Source organism: Pogoniulus pusillus, chromosome 14 (assembly GCF_015220805.1).
Source record: "Pogoniulus pusillus isolate bPogPus1 chromosome 14, bPogPus1.pri, whole genome shotgun sequence".
NCBI classification, from domain to species: Eukaryota; Metazoa; Chordata; class Aves; order Piciformes; family Lybiidae; genus Pogoniulus; species Pogoniulus pusillus.
Genome location: NC_087277.1, coordinates 24,476,096 through 24,502,511, shown reverse-complemented (window position 1 = coordinate 24,502,511; position 26,416 = coordinate 24,476,096). Strand labels below are relative to the sequence as shown.

Below are 26,416 nucleotides of genomic sequence, written 5' to 3'. Positions count from 1 at the left end.
GCTCAAAACACTCAAAGAGGAGGCCATGGCATGGGGCAAGAGTGGGCAAGAAACCAGTTCTTGGCTTCTCTCCTGCAGTTAAAGGCACTTGAAGGGAAAATGAGTCTCAAAGACTTTATGTAATGCCTTTTCCAATGAGAAAGATAAGAAAACTCTCCCTTTATTTATAGAAGCACTGGGAAACACCTTTTTTGGACACAAGAATATTTGGCGACTGGTGGTATCAAAATTATTCTGTCCTATCAACCTGTTACCATTCACGTCAGACAAGAAAACTTTGTGAAGTCTGTGACCTAAACCTCTCTCTCACAAGCACAGATTTAGAGTAAGTATGAATTATTTCCCCTAGATGTATTGCTTTATGTATGCCAACATAGATCTTACACTCAGTTCTAACTATACAAGTAATGACCTGTCCTGTTTACAGGAGGGGCAGTTGGCCACACAAACAGTTCTCTTTTTGCCCTTGTGGCTATGGCTATATAAGCTCTTCTGATACAAATACACCAAAAGCTTCTGGATCAGTTGATTTATGTTGAAAGCCCAGCTTTAGCTTCAGGCTTATGTTACCTGATTCTCATTGCAGCTGTTTTTGTCAGCCCATCAATGCTCTACTTCCTCAGCAAAGATGTTTTACGGCAAAATGCTGCTGTGTGCTTCCTGTATGATCATGTTGCTCCCAGGCAGGGCTCTGCTCCTGGAGTGATACCTGCAATACAGAAACGTAGTGGATCAGACATTATTGCAGCTTATCACACTTCACTCTTTCACTTTACCAGGCTAGAAGGGATGTTCTGTGCCTCTGCTCAGTCAGACTGGGAGCCCACCATCATCTCTCACCCATTTCCAGCAGTGGGCAGGACAGGCTGGAAGGGTCCAGAGAACACAGTCTCAAGTTGTGCCAGGGGAGGTATAGACTGGATGTTAGGAGAAAGTTGTTGCCAGAGGGAATGATTGGCATTGGAATGGGCTGCCCAGGGAGGTGGTGGAGTCACCATCCCTGGAGGTGTTCAAGAGGAGACTGGATGAGGCACTTAGTGCCATGGTCTAGTTGACTGGCTAGGGCTAGGTGCTAGGTTGGACTGGATGATCTTGGAGGTCTCTTCCAACCTGGTTGATTCTATGATTCTATGATTCTCTCAGAGGGCAGACAGGAGAATGGATAGGCTCTACATGTAGGTGTAGGAAGAGAAGATCTTGACATGACACATTCTCAGATATACTGCAGGTCTACAAAGACTGAACCTGGGACAAAAACATATATATATATATATATATATACACATATATATAAAATACAATGTTTCTATGGCTTACATATATAAAAATACAAGAAGCAAACACTTTCAGGTCATTTCCAACAGATTAGCTACCTCTTGGCTCAGTGGCCCAGAGAGCTTGTGGATTCTCCTTCTCTAGAGGCTTTCAAGGCTTGTCTAGCTGCATTCCTGTGTGGCCTGCCCTAGGTGACCCTGCTTTGGCAGGGAGGCTGGACTCAATGATCACCAGAGGTTCCTTCCAACCTCTACCATGCTATGATTCTACGATTATGTGTAGCAATAGGAAGGAGAGAATCATAACAACGAATCTGAATTAAACTTGGGATTTCTTTTGTTATTTTTTCCCCCAAAAATAGGCATATGTGGTCTACAGCCTGGCACAAGCCCAACAGCAGATTCTGTAGGACAAAGGAGATAAACATAGCAGTTCAAATGAGCAAACCACAGGCTGATACACAGTACACACAGCTAGAGCAAAAGTGAAACCTGAGAGAGAGGCTTCAAAAGTTAAGAAGGCTTCTTTTGCCAGAAGCAGGATAACATCTTGCCTGCAGCCTGGAAACAAGCTGAGATCAGGAGCACCCAGCTCCCCACAGCTGCTAAATTTGCAAGACTAAAATTATTTTCTGGAAAAAAAACCCTTCAGACAGGCTGATGTGGGATCTGCAGTTACAGTCCAGACTTTGCATAGAAAATCTAAGTGTGCTGAATATAGACCAGGAATACCTTGAAGAATGAAGAAAAAAGTTATTCTGGGGAAAAAATATGTTTGTTGTCATTTCAGCTAGTGGGAGGGGTTGAAAAAACATGGGTTCAGTAATAAGCACTCAATTTAGTTGCCTAAATAAGTTATTTACTGCCTTCAAGGTGCCCTAGAGAATCCTGTCTAACCCCCATCTACTGCTCCAGTGGAACATGGGTGTCCTGTAGGCCCAGTGTTTTATCCGTCAGTGTATGTGGATGTGTCACATACCCATGAGGACATTCTAGGCATCAGCTACCTGTGTCTGGCAAAATGATCCTGATCCCTCAGTGTCACTAGCAGAACACTCACAATTGTCAGACAGGACCATAAGGACAAAGGAAAACAATACTGGATGCAAATATAGAAATCGGGAGGGCCCCCAACCCTGAACTGACCAGAAGTAGATGGGGAGTAAAGAACTACCAAGTGTAACTTCAAAAAGTTAGAGCATAGATCAGAATCCAGCAATCTGTACACCAATGCACTAAAAAATTGTACTTTTGGATGCAGATTTGTCCTCTGGTCACAACTTCAGAGGGCTGTGATGGGGGAACAAACTCCAGTTGAAAACTGGTCACTGAAGGTGTGCCCTGGGGGTTCTGGGCAACCTGCTTGAGCTGTTCTTGCTTTCAGCAGGGACTTACACCACACAATTTGCAGAGGTTATGTGACTGCTTGTGGAAAAAAAGTTATGTGGTGTCTCTAACTCATAGTTTCTTCCACCCAGAAATATATGACACAGCTGACGAGCACATAATGATCATGGCCAAAGTACCTGGCAGAAACAGCATACCAGTAATGGTAGTGGTAGACAAGGGACCACAGCTTGATTCTTATGAGTTTTACAATCAAATCCTTTGCAAACTATGCAAACATATTACTTCAAGTACAGCATATTCACAGCATAATTGTATCACAAGGAGTGTTTCTACAACATCATCTAAGGACATTAAGCATGTAAATTTTAGAGAAGCCAGGTGTTTTGTGAAACATAACTTGAAAGACATAGAAGATCTCATATGAATGATAGAAAAGAAAGGAATCTCAAGAGCCAGCAGCCTATAAAATAGCCTAAGGAAAATCTGGAGTGAATTATACCAGAGGAATGCCTGTGAAGGGAGGAGAGGGAACATAACCACACAGAGAAAACTTTGCCAGTGCAGGCCATCCAGAAGGACTAGTCAGAGATGTAAGCTGTGATCTGTGAAAAAAGATCACCATTCACCTAAGGAGAAGGTGACCATGAGCAGCCCATGGCAGGTGGTAGCAGCTGAACAAGAAGGATATGATAAATGAGAAATTTCTTTAAAGAAGAACTGTGAGAGAGTTGTAAACTTATCTTCATAAAAAGATTTTTAAGGTCTTGGTTAAAAGGATCTCCAAGAGGAAATGGCACAGAAGATTCAAAATGTAAAGCTTCCAACTTGAAAATGAAGACTGGGCAATGATTGTTCAGTGTATGGCAGATTCTTGGAGCTTGTGGAGTTCATCATCCCACTGTGTAAGGGAAGCAGAAAAGATCCAGATGCACACACAAAATGAAGTTTACTCTTGCCTTTTGTAAAAGGCAAAACTGAAAAAAAAAGGAAAGCTATAAAAGAATTTATTGTCCATGGAGAAGAAAAACTGCCATGGGACACATGATCAAGTTTATCTTTGCAGTCAAACTGAGCTGGTCACAGAAATGAGGTGTCTGGGAGTCTCTCAGCTGTTCAGCTGTGATACAGGAACTACTTCCCAGCCAAGATCTTTGTGCCAGGATCCCTTGCAAGGGACAGACAGTTAACCAAAAGTGTCACACTGACTCTGATCAACAAAGACTTTATTAGATGACAGACAACTGTAGGTTCACACAGTAACACTGGACATGGGACTAGGACAACCCAGGAAAACACAAAGGACAAATTGAGGCATAGGCCATAAACAGGATAAGAGATTGGAGAATGAATCATGAGTAACAGTTAAAAATACAGCAATATGCAGCTGCACAACAGAAGACTGAGAACAAAAGAAAGACCTTGGAAAAGAGTGGAAGAAAGGTAGAAAAAATGTTATCTTCAAGATAACAAGTACCACCATTAACAATGTTGGTATGGCTGCCTTCATTAGCCAAAAATAAAAGCCAAACCCAAACCTGCAAAGATGGATGTGATTTGAAGAATTAGGCACTCAGGAGGAGCCTGGACTTTCTCCAGCTCCATTCAACAGCCAAAGGTGCGAGCAAGATGAAAAGCAGAAACCTGTCAATGCAGAGGAGCGTCACAGATGCCAGAATGTGAAACAAGAAGGCTGAAGACAAAGAACTACAGCAGTAAGACACCCCGAGTCCACAACCAGCTCAGGGGAAACACTCCCTACCCCGTATCACCATAGCATTTACAGGAAATGCTAAGACAACGAGGTTGATGGAGTATCTCACACAGGAGTTTTCCCAGTCTGTGATATCACCTAAAAGGATCTCAGCCTAATGTGGTCTGACTCAATGGCCAAAACTCTTCTTGAAGAGCTGTGACATTTTGTGACCCTGTAGGCCATGTGCCCCTAGTGCAGACCAGATGCTGAATGCTATGGATAAAAACAAAATTTGCCAACACTCCTGAAGACATTTTGCAAGAGTCCACAGCGGAAAAAAGAGAGTTGGGGAAGAGATTTTTTTTCCAGCTGAGGTCTTGCCTCCTTCCAATGCTAAATGACTCCTTTCCATACTCCTCTGAAGAAGTGACTGGGAGAACCTTCTCTTTGCAGGACAGCCTAACAAACACCTTTCCTAACTGAACTGCACAGCAGCCAGTGTCTGCCGAAGGTCTAGCATCTACAGGGACTCACAGAGAGAACTTCCATGCACTAAGTTAATGCATATTAGGTGTGTGAGAGAGTTTGTCTGCCCTTGCTGATCCCAGGGAAGAAGTCCACCAGTGTTTGCTGATATCTGTTCAGGACCATCATACCTTTTTCTTCTCCCTGCTCTCCCACACATATCCAGAACAGGAAACTGATCTGTTCCTGCATTAAAACACTCTGATAATTCACAAGGATTAAGTCGGACATATAGGACATGAAGAGGACATGTCAGCAAAGATAGATGATCTCTGCAGGCAAGGTTTGAGGATATTGTCGTGTGGGTTTGCTGGTAATGTGACAGACTGAAGGCATCGGAGGCAGGCTGTGAGATTTTTGTCCATGCTAATTTCCAGCTTTGGTGCAGGGTCATAACCTGAAAGAAGTGCAGCTACTGGAACGCTCTGCCAGTCAACAGCATCCCCAGAACTTACAGGTGAAACATGGAACCCCATAATCCAACACTGGAGGAAGCTATGAGGAACATCCAACTCAGAAGCAGGTTGCTGCTGCAGCCTGGAAGCTTACAAAACAGCTGTGGCTTGGTGGCAACCAGTCCAGTGTTGGCAAGTCAGCTGTGGGTACTGGAGTGGAACATCCTGGTCACTTTGTCATGGCACAGCCCTGAAAACCTGATGTGAACTATGTCAACAGCAGTATATGTGCTTTTGAGTGCCATTGAGTAAAATATTGTGAGCTCACACACTAAGAGGAATAAAACCATGCATCAGTACAGATTCGGGCTGCCCTGCTGAAAAGCAGTTCTGTGGAGAAAGACCTTGGAGTCTTGGTGGACAGCAAGTTCTGCATGGACCAAGAGAGCCAATGGCATCCCGGGGTTCATGAGGAAAAGTGTGCCCAGCAGGTCTAGGGATGTTCTTCTTCCCCCTCTACTCTGCCCTGGTGAGACCACATCTGGAATTCTATGTCTCCAGTTCAAGAGAGACAGGGACCTGCTGGGAAGAGTCCAGTGAAGAGCCATGGGGATGACTGGGGGACTTGAGCATCTCCCCTACAAAGAGAGACTGAGAGCCCTGGAGCTGTTTAGTCTGGAGAAGGGAAGAATGAGAGGAGATCCCATCAACGTATACAAATGTCTGAGGGGTGGGTGTCAAGTGGATGGGGCCAATCTCTTTTCTCTGGTCAGCAGCACTAAGACAAGGAGCAATGGCTACAAACTGGAACATAAAAGGTTTTACCTCAACATGAGGAGAAACTTCTCCACACTGAGGGTGACAGAGCACTGGAAGAGGCTGCCCAGAGAGGCTGTGGAGTCTCATTCTCTAGAGACTTTCAAAACCCACCTGCATGCATTCCTGTGTGAACTACCCTAGGGTATTGTGCCTTGGCAGAAAGGTTGGACTTGATGACCTCTGCAGGTCCCTTCCAACCTCTAAAGTTCTGTGATTCTGTGATTCTGCAAGCGATGATGGTGCTTCACATTCACTGCAGAGTGAGAAGAACACCCACAAAAGGATGAAAGTGCAGCTGAGAAGTTGCCTTTTTATATCTTGGCTTGTTAGCAGCAACATGAACATCTGCCTGTACTTTATGCCACTGAATGTATAATTGGAACAGGACACAGGACACTCAGATCTGCAGTTTCATTTCTCCTGAACATGATGGTAAGTCTATAACAACATCATTATTTATTATCCCCATCATCATGAACAACAACATCCAAATACACGTATTTGGGCATGGAGAGTAGTAGGGAGTATCTAAAAGGCATGTAGTCCTCTTCTCCCCATGAGCTCTACCTAGTTTAACATGGACTCCAGGTCATGTAATACTGGAACATTTCTCTGCCTGTGCTTCTAGCTCAGACAGCAGCTGCATTGAGCCACATTTCAAAGGACTGAGTCTGCATCTGTGTTTACTGGGTTGTATATGTTGGCCAAAAGCCTTCTAGTAATAAGTGTGAAACCATCTTTGATGGTAGGTGAGGGGAACAAGGGTGGGAAACTATGCTTTTAATTTCCTAGACAATGCTATTTTTAAAAGATGGGGATAAAGCCCAAAGTTATACTAGATTTGCAGCAACATTCAGCAATGATTCTTTTCCAGAAGTCTGAAGCAAAAGTTGCAGGCTGTAAAGTCATATTCCTGAGTGTAATTTACAGGTAGTTATGCCAAAGCATTTACTTGTGACTTCTATGTCTGTTGTAGATTTCAAATAATGATAGGAAACTGGACAAGAGGCAAGTTGCTAGCATAGTCCATAGACTGGTAGAATGGTTTAGGCTGAAAGGTATTGTGAAGATCATCTAGTTTCAACCCCCCTGCCATGGGCAGGGACATCCTCCTCTAGACCAGGTGTCTCAAGGCCCTATCCAGTCTGGCCTTGAACACCTCCAGGGAAGGAGCATTCACAACCTGCCCGGGCAACCTGTTCCAGTGTCTCACCACCCTCACTGGAAAGAATTTATTTCTAATCTCCAGTCTAAATCTGCTCTTCTCAAGCTTCAACCCATTCCCTCTTGTCTTATCATTACAAGCCCTTGTAAAAAGTCCCCTTCCAGCTTACTGTAGGCCCCCTTCAAATGCTGGAATGCTGCTATATGATGGTCCCAAAGCATTCTCTTCTCCAGCCTGAACAGCTGCAGCTTTCTCAGCCTGTCCCCATAGCGGAGGTTCTCCAGTCCTCTGATCATATTCATGGTCTCTTCTGGACCCACTCCAGTAGTTCAATGTCCTTCATATGCTGGGGGTGCCAGAACTGAGCACCATGCTCTAGATGGTGGTCTCACAAGAGCAGAGCAGAGGGACAGAATCATCTCCCTTGTCCTGCTGGTCACACTTCTTTTGATGCAGCCCATGACAGGGACGGCCTTCTGGGATGCAAGCACATGTAGCCTGCTCATGTTGAGTTTATCAACTGACATCCCCATTGCTCTCGAGCTACTCCTTGCCCAGCCTATATTTGTGCTTGGGATTGCCCTAGCCTAGGTGCCAGACTCTGCACTTGGCCAGACAGTTACTGAGCTATTTACATTAGATGGTATGGGAATGTTGCTAAAATGCCCTACTTCTACACAGCTCCGCTTCAGAAGAAACATTTAACACCTGAAAAAGTTAAGCTATAGGTTTATGCAAAACTTGTCAGGGAAGATCTTGTTTTACATCAAGCTAAATTCAGAATCTTCTTCTCTTGGGAAGTGTCAGTATCTGTTTTCATCTTGGCTCATGATGTCAAAGAAAGCTGACATTTCAACATTTCCTACATGAAACTAACAGAAAGTTATAACAAGGAATCAGACTCCAGCAATAGGAAAAGACATGAACTTGTTACAGCAGGTCCAGAGGAGGGCCACAAAAATTATTAGAAGGCTGGCATGCCTCTGCCATGCAGGAAGGATGACAGTTCCAACCCCTAACATTCTATGATTCTATGACTCTATGGGGCCTTGAGCAGTCTGGTCTCATGGGAGACGTCACTGCCCATGGCAAGGGAGGCTGGAACTAGGTGATCTTTGAAGGTCTTGTGTGATTCTCTGCATTTATTAATAGATGTAAATTCTGCTGCAGTTTCATTTATTGCTTTGTTAGCTGACCAGCTTGTTTGCATTTTTCACCAGTGGTTACTCTCCAACACTCAAAGATATCAATAGCTGTATCTGAATGTTTAAAGGTACTGTCTCCAGGTACATCTTAGAGAAGCACAGAACAGAAATTTCAGAACTCTTGATCAGGAAGCATCATGGTAGAGAATCATGTTGAAACAAGGCTTAAAAAATGTGCTTCAGATCATCTCAATGTTAAAATTTAATGTCCTGTTGTAGTGTAGCTCCATAGCTTGGAAGAGCTTCTTGTTTAGGGTAAAGTCATCCCATCTTTTCCCACATACACAGCAAGCTGGCCAGACTATGTCTTCCACGACATACCTGCCAAGGTGGTCAGAGGAAAAGCACTGTGCTACAATGAGAGATCAGGTACATCAGGCTAATTGAGATAGGACAAAATGTAAAATTTCCCATTAAAAAAATCAAATTATTGTCAGAAACTACATTTTTTTAATGCAAAATTCTACTTTCTGGTCAGCCTTAATCACTTCTAAAGCCTAGACTGCTGTCTTGTCACAACCAGAAAGGTGGTGAATGAAGTATGAAGTTAGTATCTCCCCATTCCTACTTGCACTAGGTCCTGTGTGAATGCCTTGTTATAAATGAGGTGGAAATATGCAGCCTGGCTCTTATAATATTTCCTCTTCTGCAAAGGACACAGAGATGGAGAAAGTCTTGTCTCCAGGTTCATTCCAACTCATGCCATGCCTAGATGAGTTGGGCAGGCACCAAAGATAAACATCAATGTACCTCCAGGACGGTTGGGGTTCACTGCCCTGTGCATTTATGGTATTTATGACTTGGGATACTTCTTTGATCCAGTTTTAGAAGCAAGAAATCTAAAGGCTGTTCTATACTTAGAGTTGCATCAACAAAGCAATCCAGCTTTGTGGAAATATGACCCAAGAAAGCTTCTCAAAGTGAGCACAAGAAATGAGCTTATTTTAAAGCCAGATGCAGCTAGAGTAAATGATTTACACTCACTCAGGGTTCCACAGTTAGGATGCCACTGTGGAAGGAAAAAAAAACAATAGAGGAATCTCAAACAAGTAGTATCCAATTAAAAAGTGGATATATGATGCCCGTTGACCTGAAATGAACATTTAATTCACATTGCTGAAGCTTTTTAGTCGAGTAGAAACAGCAAGAAATACAGCTTTCCACCACACACCAGCCTGTGCACTCACTCCATTGCAGCAACACCCAACCACTTTCCAGTCGAGCATTAAGCAACAGCCTTTGTTCTCCCTTCCTCTGCCCCAAGGGAGAGGTTTGTGGGATGATTTGCTATGATAATTTGGGTGCTTGTCTTTAATGTCTATGTTGCAACGTATTTATGTCATAAAGGCAGGTTAAAGAAACGCTGTTTACATTTGGATGATGATGATTTTGATAGTGTTAGCTCCTGAGGAAATTCATTCCATACTCTTGGACCAGACTTGGAAAGTCTTTAACCTCCTGCACTTTAAGGCCAAATGTTTTTTTCTTTTCTTTTTTTTTCTGGAGCTTTATCTCATCCCCAAGATCACTGGTTTGAAAGTGAGGTGTAAGCATACAACGAGTGTAAAAGACAATCCACTGGGGTAGAGCAAGAAAACACATTTTGCACTCTTAATAAATAACATTGATAAGGCAATTATATTTTTGTTACTTATTCTCATTTAAATTATATTTTTTGTGTATATTTTATAATGTACATAATACATTGGGACAGTAGTACATATATATTACTTATAAATAAATAAAAATACATGTGTTGTTGAACTAGTATTTTAGTGACAGGCATGCTGTCACTACAAGCCCTTGTAAATAGTTCACCCCAGCTTTCTTGTAGGCCCCCTTCAGGTACTGGAAGGCTGCTATAAGGTCTCCCTAGAGTCTTCTCTTCTTAAGAAAGACTTATGAATAAGTCACTAGGAAAAAACAAACAAACAAACAAACAAACAAAAAAAAAAGACAAAAAAATCAAACGAACAAACAAACAAAAAACCCAACAACCAAACAGACCACAACAACAATCTGTCAAGCACACTGAAAAGAACCACTGCTGTCATGGAGAGCGGCAACAACCTTCCCAGACTTCATGGATTTCCTTGGTGCCATGAATCTCCTGCAGAAGTGTATCTGCTGCCTAACCAAGAGGTGCAAGGAATATGAGAATAGGATGTGACAGATCTGCAGACACAGGAATCTCCTGGCTAAGGAGAGACGATTAAACACTGCCAGCTTCTTGAGCTCCTATTTGGATATCTGTAAGGAACTCAGAATTGCTCCCAAACTGCGGACTGAAGGGACTGTGAGTTTGTGCATTTGCATAAGTTAAACTACAGCTGAGATGGAAAGTCTTGGAAGGAATTTCTGCAAGCACCTCTTCTGTCTTGCTGAGACTGCTGACCCAAGAGCTGGCACCATTATGTCATGTCCTCAAAAACTCATCTGAATGCTGAAATGAGTGGTGGATAAAGTCAGGTGACGGGCACTAAGTGCTGCAGCATTAGCACCTGGTCTGGAAAATGCAGCCTCCCTAGATTACATCAAAAAGGTGCCAACTGCCATTTTATCATCCCTGTGCATGGATGTTTCTGTAGGGCTTTATTTTTTTGTTTGCTTTGTTTACTCTGCTCTAACATATTTAAGTGCACGATGATATATGTCTAATTTCTAGGAATGCTAGAATACACAGACACAAAGTTGAGCAGTCACTTTGATTTAATGCCAGTGTTACTATACCTTCACCCATTCGCTAACACAAAAGAACAATTAAATGTTTTCTAGCTTACTTCCAACTTCAGAAGAACCTGAGTAGGTAAGCCTGAAGTTCTTTTGACTAAACCATGGTTTTACAAAACATTAGAGTTCACATTTTAGCAGTATTATAAAAACAGTTTCTTTTTTTCCCTGTGAAAACAGACATGCCTTTCTGAAACACCCATTTAGCAACAACAAAGTTCCCCACAGCAACATAAAGCTGTTGAGATTCAGTAGATGAGGACAACAGCCTGTCAAAACCGAGGAAAAGGAGGGAAAAGAGGAAAATACAGGATGTTGAGCAAGAATCAGTGACGGTGATCATAGAAACACATCCATCACCTTCCTGTACAATTATTCCAGTGTTTCAGCACCTTCATACTAAAGAACTTCTTCCTAATGTCCAAATCTACCCTGATCTAGTTTAAAACCATTGCTCCTTGTCCTAGTGCTACAAAGCCCTTGTAAGCAGTCCTTCTCCAGCTTTCCTGTAGGACTCTTCAGGTACTGGAAGCCCACTATAAGGTCTCCCTGGAGCCCCTTCTTCAGGCTGTACTGCTCCGACTCTCTCAACCCGTCTTCATAGCAGAGGTGCTTCATCCCTTTGATCATTCTTGCGGCCTTCCTCTGCACTCTTTCCATCAAGTCCATGTCCTTCTTGCTGAATGTTCCAGAGCTGGGCACAGCACTCCAGGTGAGCAGAGTGGTGGAATCACCTCTCAATCTGATGGCCACACTGCTGGGGATGCAGCCCAGGATGCTATTTTCCTTCTGAGCTGCAAGTGCACATTGCTGGCTCATGTTCAGCTTTTTGTCCGCCCCCAGGTCCTTTTCTGTAAGACTGGTCACATTCTCCCCAAGTCTGCAGTGATAACAAAGACTGCCCTGACCCAGGTGTGGGACCTTGCTGGAACCTCATTGAATTTCATGAGGTTCACCTGGGCCCACTTCTCAGGTTGTCCAGGTACCTCTGGCATACTGATCACACCACCTGGCTTGGTGTCCTCTGCAAACTTGCTGAGGGTGCATTTGATCCCATTGTCCATATCAAAGAAGGTATCAAACAGCACTGGTCCCTGAATAGGCCCCTGAGGGTCACCACTTGTTACCCATCTTCATCTGGACATTAAGTCGTTGACCACTACCCACTGTATGTGACCATTCAATCAGTTCCTTATCCAGTGGACAGCCCACCCATCAAATCCATATCTCTCCAGGTAGGATGTTGTGAGGGACCGTGTCAAAGGCTTTACAAGAGTCCAGAGAGATGACATCTGTTGGTCTTCCCTTGTTCACTGATGGAGTTGCTCCACTGCAAAAAGCACTAGGCTGGCCATGCAGGACTTGCCCTTAGTAAAGCCATGCTGGCTGTCTCCAATAACCTCCCTGTCCTCCATGTGCCTCATTGGATAGTCTAGGAGGATGAGTTCCATGATCTTCCCAGCACAGAGGTGAGGCTGATAGTTTCTGTTTCAAGGAGGGCAGAGCCTGGCTCCACCAGTCCATCTCCTGTTCAGCCTCTCTGATGCTCCTTATCCCGCCCACCTCCTCCTTCAGCTCTGCTTTCAGGCTGAGCAGATGCCTCCCTGGTCACACCACGCAGGCGTTGTCCCCGCTGCCCTCTGGGCCGGGCGCCAGGCTCAGGCACTCCCTGCAGCCGGACAACCGAGCAGCCGCGGTCCTCCAGGCGATGGTTTCGGGCCGACTGGAGCCCACAGCTGGGTGCTCCGCTGCGGGGCGATGCCCGCTGGCAGCTCCGCCCAGGGCTGCTCCGGTACCTGGGGCGCTGCCGCTGTCCCGCCCAACGCCGACACAGAGCCGGCCCCGGCCGTGAGCTCGCCTGCCCGCTCGGGGGAGGGTCGCCTTCGACTTTTAGCCTCTCTGCCCTTCCCCCGCCGCGACCCCCGCGCCGGAGCCCTGCGCCCTGGCAACTTGTCTGAGACGGCAGCCACGCCGGGGGCCACACTGCCGCCCTCACGCCTCTTCCCGCCGCGGCCAGCCACGGCCGCCGGTCGCCAGGCGCTGGCTGCCCGCTCGGAGGGGCTGGGGACACCCTGGCTCTCCTGCACTTTTGCCTTTCCTCTGCTTTAGGACAATTCCTCCGCCGACACCCTCCGCTCGGGAGCGCTCTACCTTGGCGACCTCCTTGGACACACTCAGGTTCCATGCAATAGAGAGGCGAACAGCCACCAATGTTAGGCAACGCCTTCCCATGCTAGCCAAGATCATAGAACCGTAAGAATGGAGGGGGTTGGAGGGGACCACCTAGGTCAGGCCACACAAGAACACATTCAAGCAGGTTCTGAGAGTCTCTAAAGAAGGAGCAATGGCCATGGGCATTACTACTATTGCTATTGTTGTGACAGGGGAATGAAATAAGCAGTGCAGGGTCATCACCACTGGATATGGGAAGCCATGCAGCGCTCTGCATGAAGAAGAGCATGTTGGCACAGATGAATGCTTTCATGGCCTGGGGAAATGTACATCAGAGGGGGGGTTGCACAAGGGCAGTGCAAAGGCACTGGGGAATCCTTCCCTTACCTGCTCTGGGAAAAGAAAAAGAGAAGCATTAGGTCAGGGAATGAGAGGTGAAGTGGGCAGGGGACTTTAGCAGTGACAAAGTGAAATGTCAGGGTCCTGAGCCCATCTTCCCAGCGGTTTGGCTGTCTGGGCTCAGAGCCAGCTCAGAGATAGTGCAGCTGGTGACCTTGGGGAAAGCTTCTCAAAAGCAATGCAGGGAGGCTCCAGCCAGGGCTGCCCCTCCTTCTCTTGGGAACTGCTTTGAAGTTGAGTCTCTTCTCCTTGGTCTGTGTCAGAGTTATACTACAGCTGCATTGCCCCTGCATTGCCTGCTAAGGGCTGCCAGGACAAGAGATCCGTGTGACTGTATCTGGCACTGGCAGCAGCAGAAACTGCTGCATCCTCTGATGCATCGGTGGTAACATTTGAAAGTGCTCACTCTGTTCCTTACTGACCTAGCATTAGCATCTTTGCCAGCAGCTTTCACTCAGTTTAAGGAATTTTGGTCTTAGTTTGATTTTCTGAGTGATTAAAAACATTGTGTGAAAATATTTTTCGGAACTACTCAAATTCCCTACAGCAAACAAAGTTACTTATGGCTGCTGTATGGTAGGAGTAGCAAAGTGTGCCACAGTAAATCAGTTTGTGTTTTTTTTCTTATCTTCTCCCACTCACTTTGTCCTACAAAGAGGACATTTTAATAAGCAAAGTGTTCAAGTTTCATTCCTCTTCATCACTGCATGGATTAACTACACTCAGCTGAGATTCTGCAGCATATGGTAAATGTAGTAACTGCTCAGTCATTAATATGAGGAAAGTTTAGTGGAGATAGATGCTTTCAATGAAGTTTGGTAACAAGACAAGGACAGTACCATTGACCCTCTGGCAGACTTAGAAAGAGGAAAACTGTCTAAGATCATCTAGAAAAACAAGACATGGAATGTAGGTTAAAAAGAAAGGGCCAAACTGGTTGACCTGAAGTCAGCAGTCAGAAGGTTGGGAGGAGGCTGTAACCTGATGGAACAGGCACTGATCAAAGTGACAGGGAAAGTGTGCTTGTTTAACGACCCAGAGGAGCTTGGTTCCCTTCCTGATCAGAGTGTATCTTTCACAGTTCCTCCACTCCCTCACAAAACACATCTGTCCTAGCTGTAGACTGAAAAATACAAGATTACTACTGTGGACCATCAAAGAAATGAAAGACACTAAATGCCATGAATGTGCTGTTTTTCCAGTCAGGTAAAGGTTGAAATTCAACATCCTGCAGAGCTAATCTTCATTCAGAGTAGGCATCCAACCCAAAGACAGACAAAAGGATCAGAAAGATGTGAATAAGACTAATGAATCTTAGGTAGAAAGAGGGTACTTTAAAAGAGGGAGAGACTATGAGGAAATGCCTTGCATTTGCTTAGGCTAAACCAGCCAAAGCTATAGCCATAGAAATACAGAAAAAAAGTCCTTCCACCATGTGAGCACTCAGACTCCAGGAGTATGTGAGCAGATTTCCAACTCATGCAGCTTGCTTCTGATCAGCTCTGCCAGTCCTACTTCAGAAAATAATAAATCTCTTTAGCAAACCCCTCTAAATCCTATGTCATTTTTTAATAGAAACACAAACCCACACATATCTAGAGGTCACCACATGCTCAAGTGATTTGCTGGGGAAAAAAAATGTCATTTAGGTGGCAGGTGACTGACTAAAACAAATAGCAGTGCTGTCCACGTGTAGAAGAAAAGAATGAAAAAAAACCAACAAATGAACAAAACCCAAGAGCACAACTACAACATTACAAAGATGAGGCTAAGCAGAACTTCCAAAAGAAGAAATCTTGTCAGTAGTCAAAACAGCAGCAGCAGATAAAACACATTCTCTTGGTAAGGACATCTAGAAGCTCCAGTCTGAAAATACAAGGCAATATAATCTAAAGAGATTAGGAATACTGAAAAGAAAAGAACAGCAGAAGATAGATTCTGTAATGAATCTGCCATGCAGCAGCAGTCCAACAAAGACAGTGCAGGGATCCATGAAAGGAGGAAAGCCACTACATATCTTATGGCCTGTCAGGCAAAGGGATGGCACAGCCAGAGAAGATTCTGCAACAGGAAGGACGTACCTAGAACAACAACAGCAGGGTCATTTGTTCATATGCAGGCAGACAAAGGTGTTCCCAGAGTCCTGTGTCCAACTGGGCCCTTCTAGCTTTAAAAGTAACAGGGGTCACACACACAGTGACCATGAGAAAATGTGCAAACTGGGAATGAAGGCTGAACCCTGATCCACAATATGAACTTCCTCCAGTGGTGTAAAGTCAGTGGGACATAGTCCCAAATCAGACAGTCCCTCAGGTAAGGGACAGCAGTGCCACTGTGCTTCCAGGGCTCCCACACATCACATCTGGCACTCCTTAAAGAAATAGCTCAGGCTCTGGATAAGGAAATTATGGATTTAACTCTGCAAGACTCGCCATTGATGTTTACCTGTGAGACCTTTTCACACCTTTGCTTTGCCAAGTAAGAAGGCTTCAATGCTTCTAGATTATTTATATTGCCAGAGCAACATGAAACTACTTTGTGTGAAAGAGAATTAAGCCAGGAATGTGTAAGAGAAAAGGCAGGGACACTTTTAGAAGAGCTGTAATACCCATAGCACAAGCAGGACTAAGTCATGTGCTGGCACTCGGATGGCAGCCAGGTGTGCCAGTCGGTGATGCTGCTGTTCTTCCAGTTGTTTCTTACCACTCCTCTGCTGAGAGCTTCTACCCCTGCAGCTTTGTTGGCAGAAGGAATTAAGTGAGCACTCCCTCGAGTGCTTCCAAGCCAGATGAGGATTTAACCAACCTGCTTGCTTTGCCTGAAGCAGGCAAAAGTGCTCTTAAACAAACTCTTCTAGCAGCAATGTTGTGGCAGTAGTAACTGCAGCATCAAAGGGGTAGCATGACAGTGCAGACTGGCAAAATCTTCAAATGGCACAATCTGGAGCACACTGTCTGTCCACAGCTCTATAAGTATGCACAAGCTGTAGCATTTTAGATGGACACCACTTGTTCACGGGTGTATTTTAACTTGCAGCAAATACAAAGTAACGCAGTGACACTGAAAATCCTCCTGCCCTGGGCTAGGTTAAAGCACATTATCTCACACTGGCTGTGTGCTGAGAATGTGCAGGGGAATGGTTATCAGATGATGGATGAGAAGTTTTAGGTTTCTACCCTAAGATCATAAGGTAGGATTGTGAAAAACAAAGTAATTAACCTGAAAAAGGTTGTGATTTACCTTACCGCTTATCACTTAAAACGCATTCAGAGAGGCATAACCGCACGAGCTCAGTCTGAACTCAGTTTACTACAAAAAGAGCTGCTGACTGTAGCCCAAACATTCTGCTGAGCCTTTACAAAGTGCGAGTTTCTATTACTGGGAATTACACTTCCAAAAGCCTTCTCTGATTCTAATCTGAAAGCAGTGATTGTGACGTGGACAGATGTGCCTGTGCCATGCTGGACAGTGAAGACATCTTAGCACCCAAGCCTTCCCAAGGCGCTTGGTGCTCCCTTGGCAGCTGAACCCATGCCACCAAAATCTGCTTTGCTATATCTGCTTCAGCAGCACTTGAGCACACCAGCGTAAGCACAACCTTAGGCTAGGGATTGCATCAAGGTTTCCAAGGCCTTCCTCGTAAGCTTTGATTGCTGTGTTCTCTTTCTGGTACTTGTTCTGTGGAGCAGCACAGTTCATACTACACCATGACAGCTTATACTATTAATTTTCTGCTATGGACAGGAGAATGGGTGCTTGTGTGCAGTAATAAAGGTCTGATTGCAACACTCTGCTGTGTGATTCCCACAGCAGATCAGCCCCTTCTGCACATAATGCTTTTTTGGTTTTTGTTAGACAAAAAAGCCTCCTCTCCTGTCAGTTAAATTGTAGCTTCCAAAATCCCTTAGTGAGCAAGAGTATTGGGAGTGAAACTGCCATATACCAAGGAATACAGACATCTAGTAACACAGGCACCATGTCAGTGAAATTTCAACTCTCTTTGAAAACCATTGTGAATTTTCCTTCCTGTACAAGCATCCACAGCAGAAATGATCTCTAGGGTTAGGATAACATCCATCCAATTTCAAAAGCTATCTTGGAAGAATTAGCCTCATCATGAGTATTTCTCAGGTCACAGCAGTAATTTCAGGACACAAATCTTTCCTGCTATAACATGCTGTTAGCATCAGTAGGATTTTGCTGAAAATGCTATGGTTGATATATACTGGGATTGCACAATGTCTCACTTATGACATGACCTCACTCATTTCTGTAAGAGCTAGATCAGACTTTAAACACTCTCCTCAGCTGTGACAGGAAGCACTGAATGTGTCTAACAAGCTCACTCACCCTATGAATACGACACTATCCCTAATCAACAGGGTACCCTATATCAGGCATTACACAAGTATGAGAATGTAATCCTCAGTCTTGCACAAGGGAGTTTATAATCTAAAAGGAAAATACCCTGTTCTCTGTGTAGAAGCTTGCAGTTTGGTCATTGAAATACTAATTCAGCAGAATACACAAACACATTTAAATGTCTCTGGGTAGTATTACATATGGAATTGATTAGGGATGAGTTTGATAAACCATTCTCCCCAGAAATTGATACAGCTGGAGCAGTTAACAGGATTCTCTGTGATGTTCTCTCACTTTCACAGCATTATGCCCACTTAATTACTTTTCACTATCAGATTTGTTGATCCTGGAAATCAGAAAATGGCAAGTGATGCCTTCCTGCATTGTGTGCCCTGTACAAAGCACTCAGTGACTGGCAATTGCTTAGTTCAGGTTTAGGTTATTCTAGATCTAGAGCAAAACGCCATGCCTCAGCAGTGTCTGTATCATCACAGACTCTTAATTCTGCTCATGTGTGAGCTCTTTACTTCCAGGAAGCCAAATCAGTTTACCATTCTTTCCCCATGAACAGTGGGAGATTTTTATGTCTTTCTGTATCACAGGAGAGAAAAAAAGTAGAAATAACCAAAGGACTAACATAGAAGGAAGCTGCATGTTGTATCTGGAGAATTAGATTTCAGACTGAAAAAAACAGCATTTGTTATCTACAGGACTAGGATGATTAACCACTAAATACTGCTTCCTTACATTCTCCCATCAAAGAACATAAAAGAGATTGTAAACTACTGACTGTCAAGAGACTATAGGTGAAAAGGATATGTTAAAAAATTACCATCAGGTGTACATCAATGATTCTTTTAAAATTATAAACCTTAGTAGAAGAGGAACTGAAAACCAGTTGATGAAGGAACAGCAAATTAATGGTATGGTATCTCAGGATGCTTTTTGGAATATGCAGTGCCATTATGAATATAGTCTAGAACCTCACTTGCAACAAGGCAGTCTGAAAATAATTTTGGCAGTGATAACTATGTGGTTTGAGAATTTTTGCTAACTACTTAGTGATAGAAATGTGTTATGTAAAAGTTAAGATTAGCTGGGGAGGCCTGTGACCACGAAGACACCCAGTAGAATTGAATTATCAAACAGACCGATATGTGCTCAATTCTGACCTTAAATACAACTTTAACCCTCCTCTGGGTGACAGAACCATCACAGATCAATTCAATTACCCACACAATTAATTGGTTAATTCACAGAAACACAGAATGATAGGTGTTGGACCTCTGGAGATCAACTAGTCCAACACACCTGCCAGAGCAGGTTCACCCAGGTTCCTTTCTTGAGTGCACTACACAGCGGTGAAATCCCTTTTAGCAAGCTGGCCAAGCAAAAGCATGATGAGACCGTTTGGGAGGAGCTACTAGCAAAGGTCTCAGCAAACAGTTCAGGAGAGTCTGACACGTCCCTGAGCAACCAGCTGTAACTTTGAAGCTGGCCCTGCTTTGAACTGAATGAACTCTGGAGGCTTCCTCCAATCTAAATTACTTTATGGTTTATTGATCTGTTAGCACTCTGCCTGCTGCAATCAAATAAAACTTTATTCCATTCCAAAATATGGACCCTACACCTCATTACCCCACCATTCCTCCTATGTATCTTCTCATAGCTTATTCCTGGATGTCCACTGGGTGGGTCTGAAGCATACCAGTCCTGGGTGCAGGTTATGTTCCCTGAGGTCACAAGCAGTCCGATTTGTAAATGGGAACCTTAATCCACAGGAATTCTTAATGTATACACTCACTGCAATCACATGCAGTAAGAAATCATCTACATCACCAAACATTCATCTAAAACCAACATAAAAGAGGTTGAAAATTCTAAGGCAGGTAAGTGCAGTCAGCTGGCAAAAGCTAATAGGCAAGTATCGAGCGCCACAGGAACACAAAAATGTCGACACATCACGAAGCCCAAACCCATCTGAAATACGGGGCTGGTTTCTGTTTTGTGGAGGCTGTATTACAGGAACCCTTTGAAGGATCCAGATCTGAATCACTATCTCCACCCTGTGCCCCAGCAAGGCACAGCAAATCTCTAAATCATTTCCCATCACTTCTCCATCCCCTTTGCCTACCTTTAGACCAGCTTTGCTCCTCTCCTTGAAATCCAGAAACTGCCTTTTATGGCTTCTCTGTTTCTCCATGACCAACTCTCCTCTCCTTTTCCCCCTAGAATTTTAGAAAGATTTTACAAACCTGCCCAGAATATAAATTATTTTTTCTACCAAAGGTCTCCTTTTCCCAAGTGACTCTGGGAAGGAGGAAAGTACTCCTGTTCACAGCAGTATTTATAGCATGCACAGTATTCTTGCACAGACTTCTCAAAAGTCCAAGTCAGCTCTTCACAGATCCCTGCATGTTTCCAGGCCAAGACACAGAGGAATCTCTTTTATTCCTCAATGTATGACAGTGATGGCACCAGGCTTCATCACTAGAAGTCTGGCTGACATCTACTGTCTGTTGCATGGTGTCTGGCTGGGATGGAGTTAACTTTCTTCATAGCAGACTGTGTGGGGCTGTAGCTCAGATCTGGGGGAACCATTTGCTCAGTGTGGAGGCCTACTCTGCTTCTTAGTCTGCCCCCCTCAGTGAACAGCTTGAGGGTGTGACAGAGGTTGGGAGGCGACACAGCCAGACAGATGGCCTGAACCTGCGAGCTACTCCATGTGTTCAGTTTTGGGGCCCTCACAAGGACATTGAGGTACTGGAACAGGTCCAGAGAAGGGCAACCAAGCTGGTGAAGGGTCTGGAGAACAGGTCTGGTGAGGAGTGGCTGAGGGAACTGGGGCTGCTTAGTCTGTAGAAAAGGAGGCAGAAGTGAGACCCCACTCTCTAGAACTCCCTGAAAGGAGGTTGGAGGCAGGTGGCTGTTGGTCACCTCTCCTTAGTAACAAGTGATAGGAGGTAACAGCCTCAAGTCACACCGGGGGAGGTTTAGGTTGAATATAAACAATTTCTTTACTGAAAGGGCTCTCAAAGACAGGACAAGCTCCCAGGGAGGCGGCAGAATCCCCTTCTCTGGAGGTCTTGAAAACCGGCAGAGATGTGGTGCTGTGGGACATGGTTTAGTACTAGCCTTGGCAGTTAAAGAATGGTTGTTTGGACTTGATGACCTTAAAAGATCTTTTCCAATCAAAACAACTCTATTATTCTACACTCTTCAGCAGAGAAGAAAAGCAGACATGAAGGGAAGTTACCTGTCTTTCCCTCAGGACCTGGCTGGGCACCAGTCTACTTCTGGGAGGTGAAAAAATCACTTTGGCACTGCTTCTTCTCCCTTCTCCTTCCGCTCCTTCACCTCTTGGAACCAGTCTGTACCTCGACCTACGAGTTTCCTGTCCTGCTCCCCGTGCCAGGAGGTGCGAGAAGCACACCGGCAAGCGCCGGGGCTGTCAGTGCGCTGCCCTGTGCAGTCACCCCGCGGTGCGTGCCCGGCACCCACTCCGGGGCCTCCTCCCCTTCCCGCCGCGCCTCGAGCCTCCGGCCCGCGAGCGGACCCGCCCCGCCGGCACGTGCGGACGGGCGCGCACACGCCGCACGTGCCGTGCGCTGGCCGCGCTTGCGCTTACGCCTGCGCTGCGCCTAACGGTACCGCCGCGCCCGGCCCCGCCGGCCTCCCGCCGGGCCATTCCGGGGGTCGAGCGCGCGCGGCTGCCCCCCGCCCGCCCCGCGGGACCCGCGGACCGGCCCTGCGCCTGCGCGGGCGGAAAGGGCGTTGGGGGGTGGGGTGGGGAGGGGAAGAGGGGGCTGCGGCCCCTCACGGCGGGGGGAGGGGGTGGGGGTGCGTGACCCCCTCCTCCCCCCCCGCCGTGTGGCGGCCGGGGCGGGGCGAGGCGGGCGGCGCGTGACGTGCCCCAGCTGTCGGTCGCGCCCGCCCCGCCGCCCCCCCCCCCGCCTGCCCGCCCCCCAGCTCCGCGCTCCCCCTCCCCTGCGGTGGCTCTCCCGGTGCATTGTGGGAAGCAGCCCGTTGTTCATTTGCCATTCGACCTGATCCGGGGCCTGTTGGGACGGAAGCGCTGTCGAGCGGGATCCATTGTGGGGAGCCTGCGGGCGGTGATCTAGGCCGGGGTTTGGGGGTGGGGGGGGAAGAGCGGCTCGACTTCGTTTGCTTTCAGCCGCCGCCCCCGCCCTTCCCGCACGGCAGCCGGCGCCTCTCTTCCCCCCCCCACCCCTTCCCGCGGGCAGAGCCCTCGGCCGGGTGGGGAGCGGCGGGCCAGGGGCGTGAGGAGGCGGCGGGCGAGGGGCGCCGGCCATGTTCGCGGAGATGAACCGGCGGACGCTGGCGTTTCGGGGCGGCGGCCTGGTCAGCGCCGCGGCGGCGACGGCGGCCGGCAGCGGAGCTGGCGGCGCGACCGAGGCCTGGGACCGGCAGGACCCTGAGCCGCTGAACGGGCGCGGAGCGGACGAGGAAGTGGAGCTGGAGGGGCTGGAAGCCGAGGAGCTGGAGACCGCCGCCGAGGAAAAGGAGCTGCTGCTGCCTCAGGACGCGGTCTCGCCCCCCACCGCCGGGCCCATGTTTCCCGAGAGAAACCGCCGGACACTGGCCTTTCGGGGCGGTGGGGGGCTCCTCACCGCCCCCTCTGCCGCCAACAATGGCTGCGAGGCCTCGGCCTGGCCGCGGAAGCACTTCAATGGGCGGGGGGCGGACGAGGAGATGGAGTTGGAGGGCGCGGAGAGCCTGGAGCCGGAGGGTCTCCTGGAGGGGAAGGAACTGGTCCAGGACGGCGGCTCCCTGAGTGACAGCAGCGACGACGAGGAGGACGGCGAAGGGGGCAGCCTGGGCGATGGCAGCGGCGCGGAGGGCGGCAGCTGCAGCAGCAGCAGGCGGTCTGGGGGCGACGGAGGGGACGAGGCAGAGGGCAGCAGCGTGGGCGCGGGGGAGGGGGAGAGCATCAGGCATTTCCCGCTGGCCAGGCCCAAGTCGCTGCTGCAGAAACTGCACATCTCCTTCCAGGGCTCCTGGCTCAAGGAGTTCCCATGGCTCTACTATTGCCAGGAGACTGGCCTCATGTCCTGCGCTTGGTGCACAGCCGCCGCAGCCGCCGCCGCCCCTCCCGAGCTGATCATGTCCGGCGGGGCCCTGCCCGGGGGCCACGACGAGCTCTGCAAGGGCACCCGCAACTACAAGCGAGCCCTGCTGCTGCGGCACCATCTCTCCGCCGAGCATCGCCTCAACGAGCCTGTCAGCGCCGAGCAGGTAAGGGGGCCGCAGCGGTGACCCTTTGCTGTAGCTGGTGGGGATTTTGTGGCCACGTGTGTGGGGCGATTTAAATGGCTTCCTGTGTTGCTTGCTGCCCGGCGGGCTGGGCATGCCGTGCTGCTGTCGCACGCCGGCCGCGAAGCGGGAGCTGAGTCCGCTGTTCGTTTTACGGTGAGCCCTGTTGGGTCTTGGCAGGCTCAGCGCTGCCGCTCTGCAGCCCAGCAGCATTTGCGCAAACTGTTGGCTGTGTCTGTGCCTGGTTACCGTTACCGGTTCGGAGGGAGCGAGTGCCGCTTTCACTTGTTTATCTGGTGAAGATAAGCCGGCAATGTGGGAAAAGTTGCGTATGAGTAGCAGCACTGATTTAAAAACACTCGATACAACTTCCTGCTGCGGTACCGGAGTGTCCGGTAATGACTGCGTGTGAAACCGGGGCTTCCCGGCGTGAAATTCGAATTTCTCTGTGTTCCGAACGATGTGGTCCCTGTGGATAACTCTGTGTAGTCAAGACATTCTCGCCTAAATCTCACTTTCCCGACTGTGTTGCTTTAGATTGAGTTACTAAACAAGAAGTCTGCAATTGCTTGGTGTATGTTGGAGATAAACATGCGGTTTCCTGAAAGCCATGTTAATATGCCAGCTCTCCTCTCAGGCTTCAGGACTACTGAAACTCCTCGTGTTCCACACTGAACTTAAAATTACTGTGTTTCTTGGCTGCTCTTAGGAATAAGGCAGGGCTGACTCTGGAACGTACGTGGATGAAAAACTCCTGGAGTATAGTGGTTGAATTACCAGCCTTCTGCAGCCTTTCCTCCTACAGCACAGGCATCCTTAGACATCTCCGGGGCCGCCTGACTGGTGTTAAACTTGCCAGCAGGAACAAACTGATGTGCTCTCAGGTTAGGACTCGAGCTGGTACCCGAAATGAAAACCCACTCGTTCCGTTTTTCGCTCTTGAGCTCAATTAATTAAAGCCGCACCTTGGTTGTATGGATGTATCTGAGTTGCAGTGCAGTGGTTACACAGAGCTTGTATGAGCGTTTTAGGGAGTACCTTGGACAAGAGCTGCTATTCTAATATTTGGGTATGATATCAGGATGGCAGATAAAATGTTAGTGGGATGTAAGTTTTCTTGCAAGTTTTGCGTAAAAGTACTGCAGGAAAACCTTATGCTGCATTAGTACATTATCCAAAGTAATATTTTTTTATTTATAAATGCACCATTCACCTTCAAATCAGTGATACTACCTTTGCAGTATGTATGTTTTCAGGCAGCTGTTGTTAAAGACATTCTATGGCAGTAGGTAATTTTATCAGATTCCTTCGATTTGAGATCTGCTGTTCACTCTGCAGTATTTTAGCCAAACTTGCTCTAAGTTACTTGTTTCTAGTTTTGAAAGTTTCAATTTCCTTCTCCCTTTTTCTATCTTTGAAAATGTTCTTTTTGTTTAATGTTACTGCGGTATGTTCCGTACCACCTTGTTGCCTAGTTTCTGAGTTGTGAGTGATTACCCTGTAGAAGTATGTTCTGTCCCTGTGTAGTCTCCTGTCTCACTAAATGTTGTTAATTTATGCCAGCCTTGGAAGTTTATTTCTCTCCTATTAAACTGTGCTTAAATATAACATTTTCCCTAATAAACTCCCAGGTTTTTCTTTCCTGTCCCCAGTCTGTCATAAGACTATTAAATAGTGGAAGGGGGGACATTGGCTTGCATGTCACAGTAGCCCCAAAGATAATATAAGTATTTATTCAAAGATTAACCTTTCCTCGTCATGGGGATCTTTATAAAACTGAGCATATGTTTTTACGTAACTGACAGATTCAGATGGTAGGACAGATAAGATGTATAAATGGCTCTTTTGTACAGTATTAAATACAAGATTTAAACAAAGTAAGCTTCTGCGAGGTAGCTGCACAGAAATAGGTGTTTTCAGGTGGAAAATGGTGCTGGGTGCATTTCTGTCTAGCTACGTCTCAGTTACCTTCCCACAAGGGAAGGAGCGCCAGGTTTTCCAGAGTCAGCCTAAGGTGTTTCGTGGTGTTACAGTTAATTTATTGGAAATCTGATTAAGAATCTTGTTTTCTTACTGCTTTTATGTGCAATTTCCATATCCATTCATGCTTGTAATAGCACTTGATTTTTTTCTTGATACATGTGTTTAAATTAATACTAACACCGTAGCCCCACTTTTTTTCCCCAAGATGTTACAATACCAGCTACTGGGAACAAAAGAAGGTAATTTGTACACTGACCATATTTCCAACATACATAATGAGGCAGCAGAACCATTTAGATTGAATTAAACTTGGGTGAGATCTTTCAGCCTTTGTCTTGGAGACAACACACATGTATTCCTCACTTGACAAGCTTCAACTGCAGGGCATGTTTAGCAGCTGCTAATAAAACATATGGCATAGTGCCACTGTTCAAGTGAGAAAAGGAAACCGGAGGTGTCAAGACAGTAAAGCAGTGGAAATTTCTATAGGTCTGTTGGATATTACAGAAATGAGTGATAATTTCAGTTTATTTTGAGGATACATTTAATTTGGAATGCCAAAATACAACACAAGTGGTTGCAGCTGTTGTAATTCAAGGGTGTTGAGCAGTCACTTGGTGCTTCTAAGACAAAAATCTTTCTTTGCTGCTTTAAAAAATTGTCTCCACATTAAAGCTTAAGGAAAGATATTATCAGCTTGAAACTACTTTTTTTCTTTTTTGAAATAGTCTATTTAAAAGTATTAAGAAATAGACACTCACTGAGAAATCACTGCAAAATATTTTTAATTCTGTGATGAATTTAAATCCATAAGATGCAGATCTGTTTGCTGCTGTGGGTTCCTCCCCTCAAAGCAGCTTCTGAAAACATTTTTCTCCCTGGCCATAATTTGAAGCTGAGCTTTGTCAGAAAAGCTTTCTCCATTCTAACAGGCGTGTTGTTTTAAAGCAGAAACTCTCCAAAAGGAGGAAGGTCTTTGATGTGTTGTTTTTTTCCATGTGAACTCTAATTGTTTGCTTTATGTGAGCAGCAATGAATAGAAGTTGTGCTTCAGCTGTAAGAGTTACACT

General features: G+C 46.3%; 1 protein-coding gene and 1 long non-coding RNA gene across 3 annotated transcripts in view; one reads left to right on the top strand and one right to left on the bottom strand.

The window, feature by feature from the left end:
* Positions 1 to 139: 139 nt before the first annotated feature.
* On the bottom strand, positions 140 to 21,689 carry LOC135181101 (uncharacterized). The gene is made up of 3 exons (XR_010304724.1): positions 21,346 to 21,689; positions 20,224 to 20,317; positions 140 to 709 (listed from the first exon to the last, which is right to left on the bottom strand). It is a non-coding gene; the product is annotated as an uncharacterized LOC135181101 (long non-coding RNA).
* A 457-nt stretch (positions 21,690 to 22,146) lies between these two features.
* ZBTB10 (zinc finger and BTB domain containing 10) overlaps positions 22,147 to 26,416 on the top strand; it is a 31,178-nt gene continuing 26,908 nt past the window's right edge. The window contains exon 1 of one of the 2 annotated variants that reach the window (XM_064154611.1): positions 22,147 to 23,345. In XM_064154611.1, coding sequence (XP_064010681.1) covers positions 22,401 to 23,345 — 945 coding nt within the window. In that variant the 5' untranslated portion in view covers positions 22,147 to 22,400. The remainder of the gene's footprint in view (positions 23,346 to 26,416) is intronic. The other variant, XM_064154610.1, reaches the window with a different exon arrangement.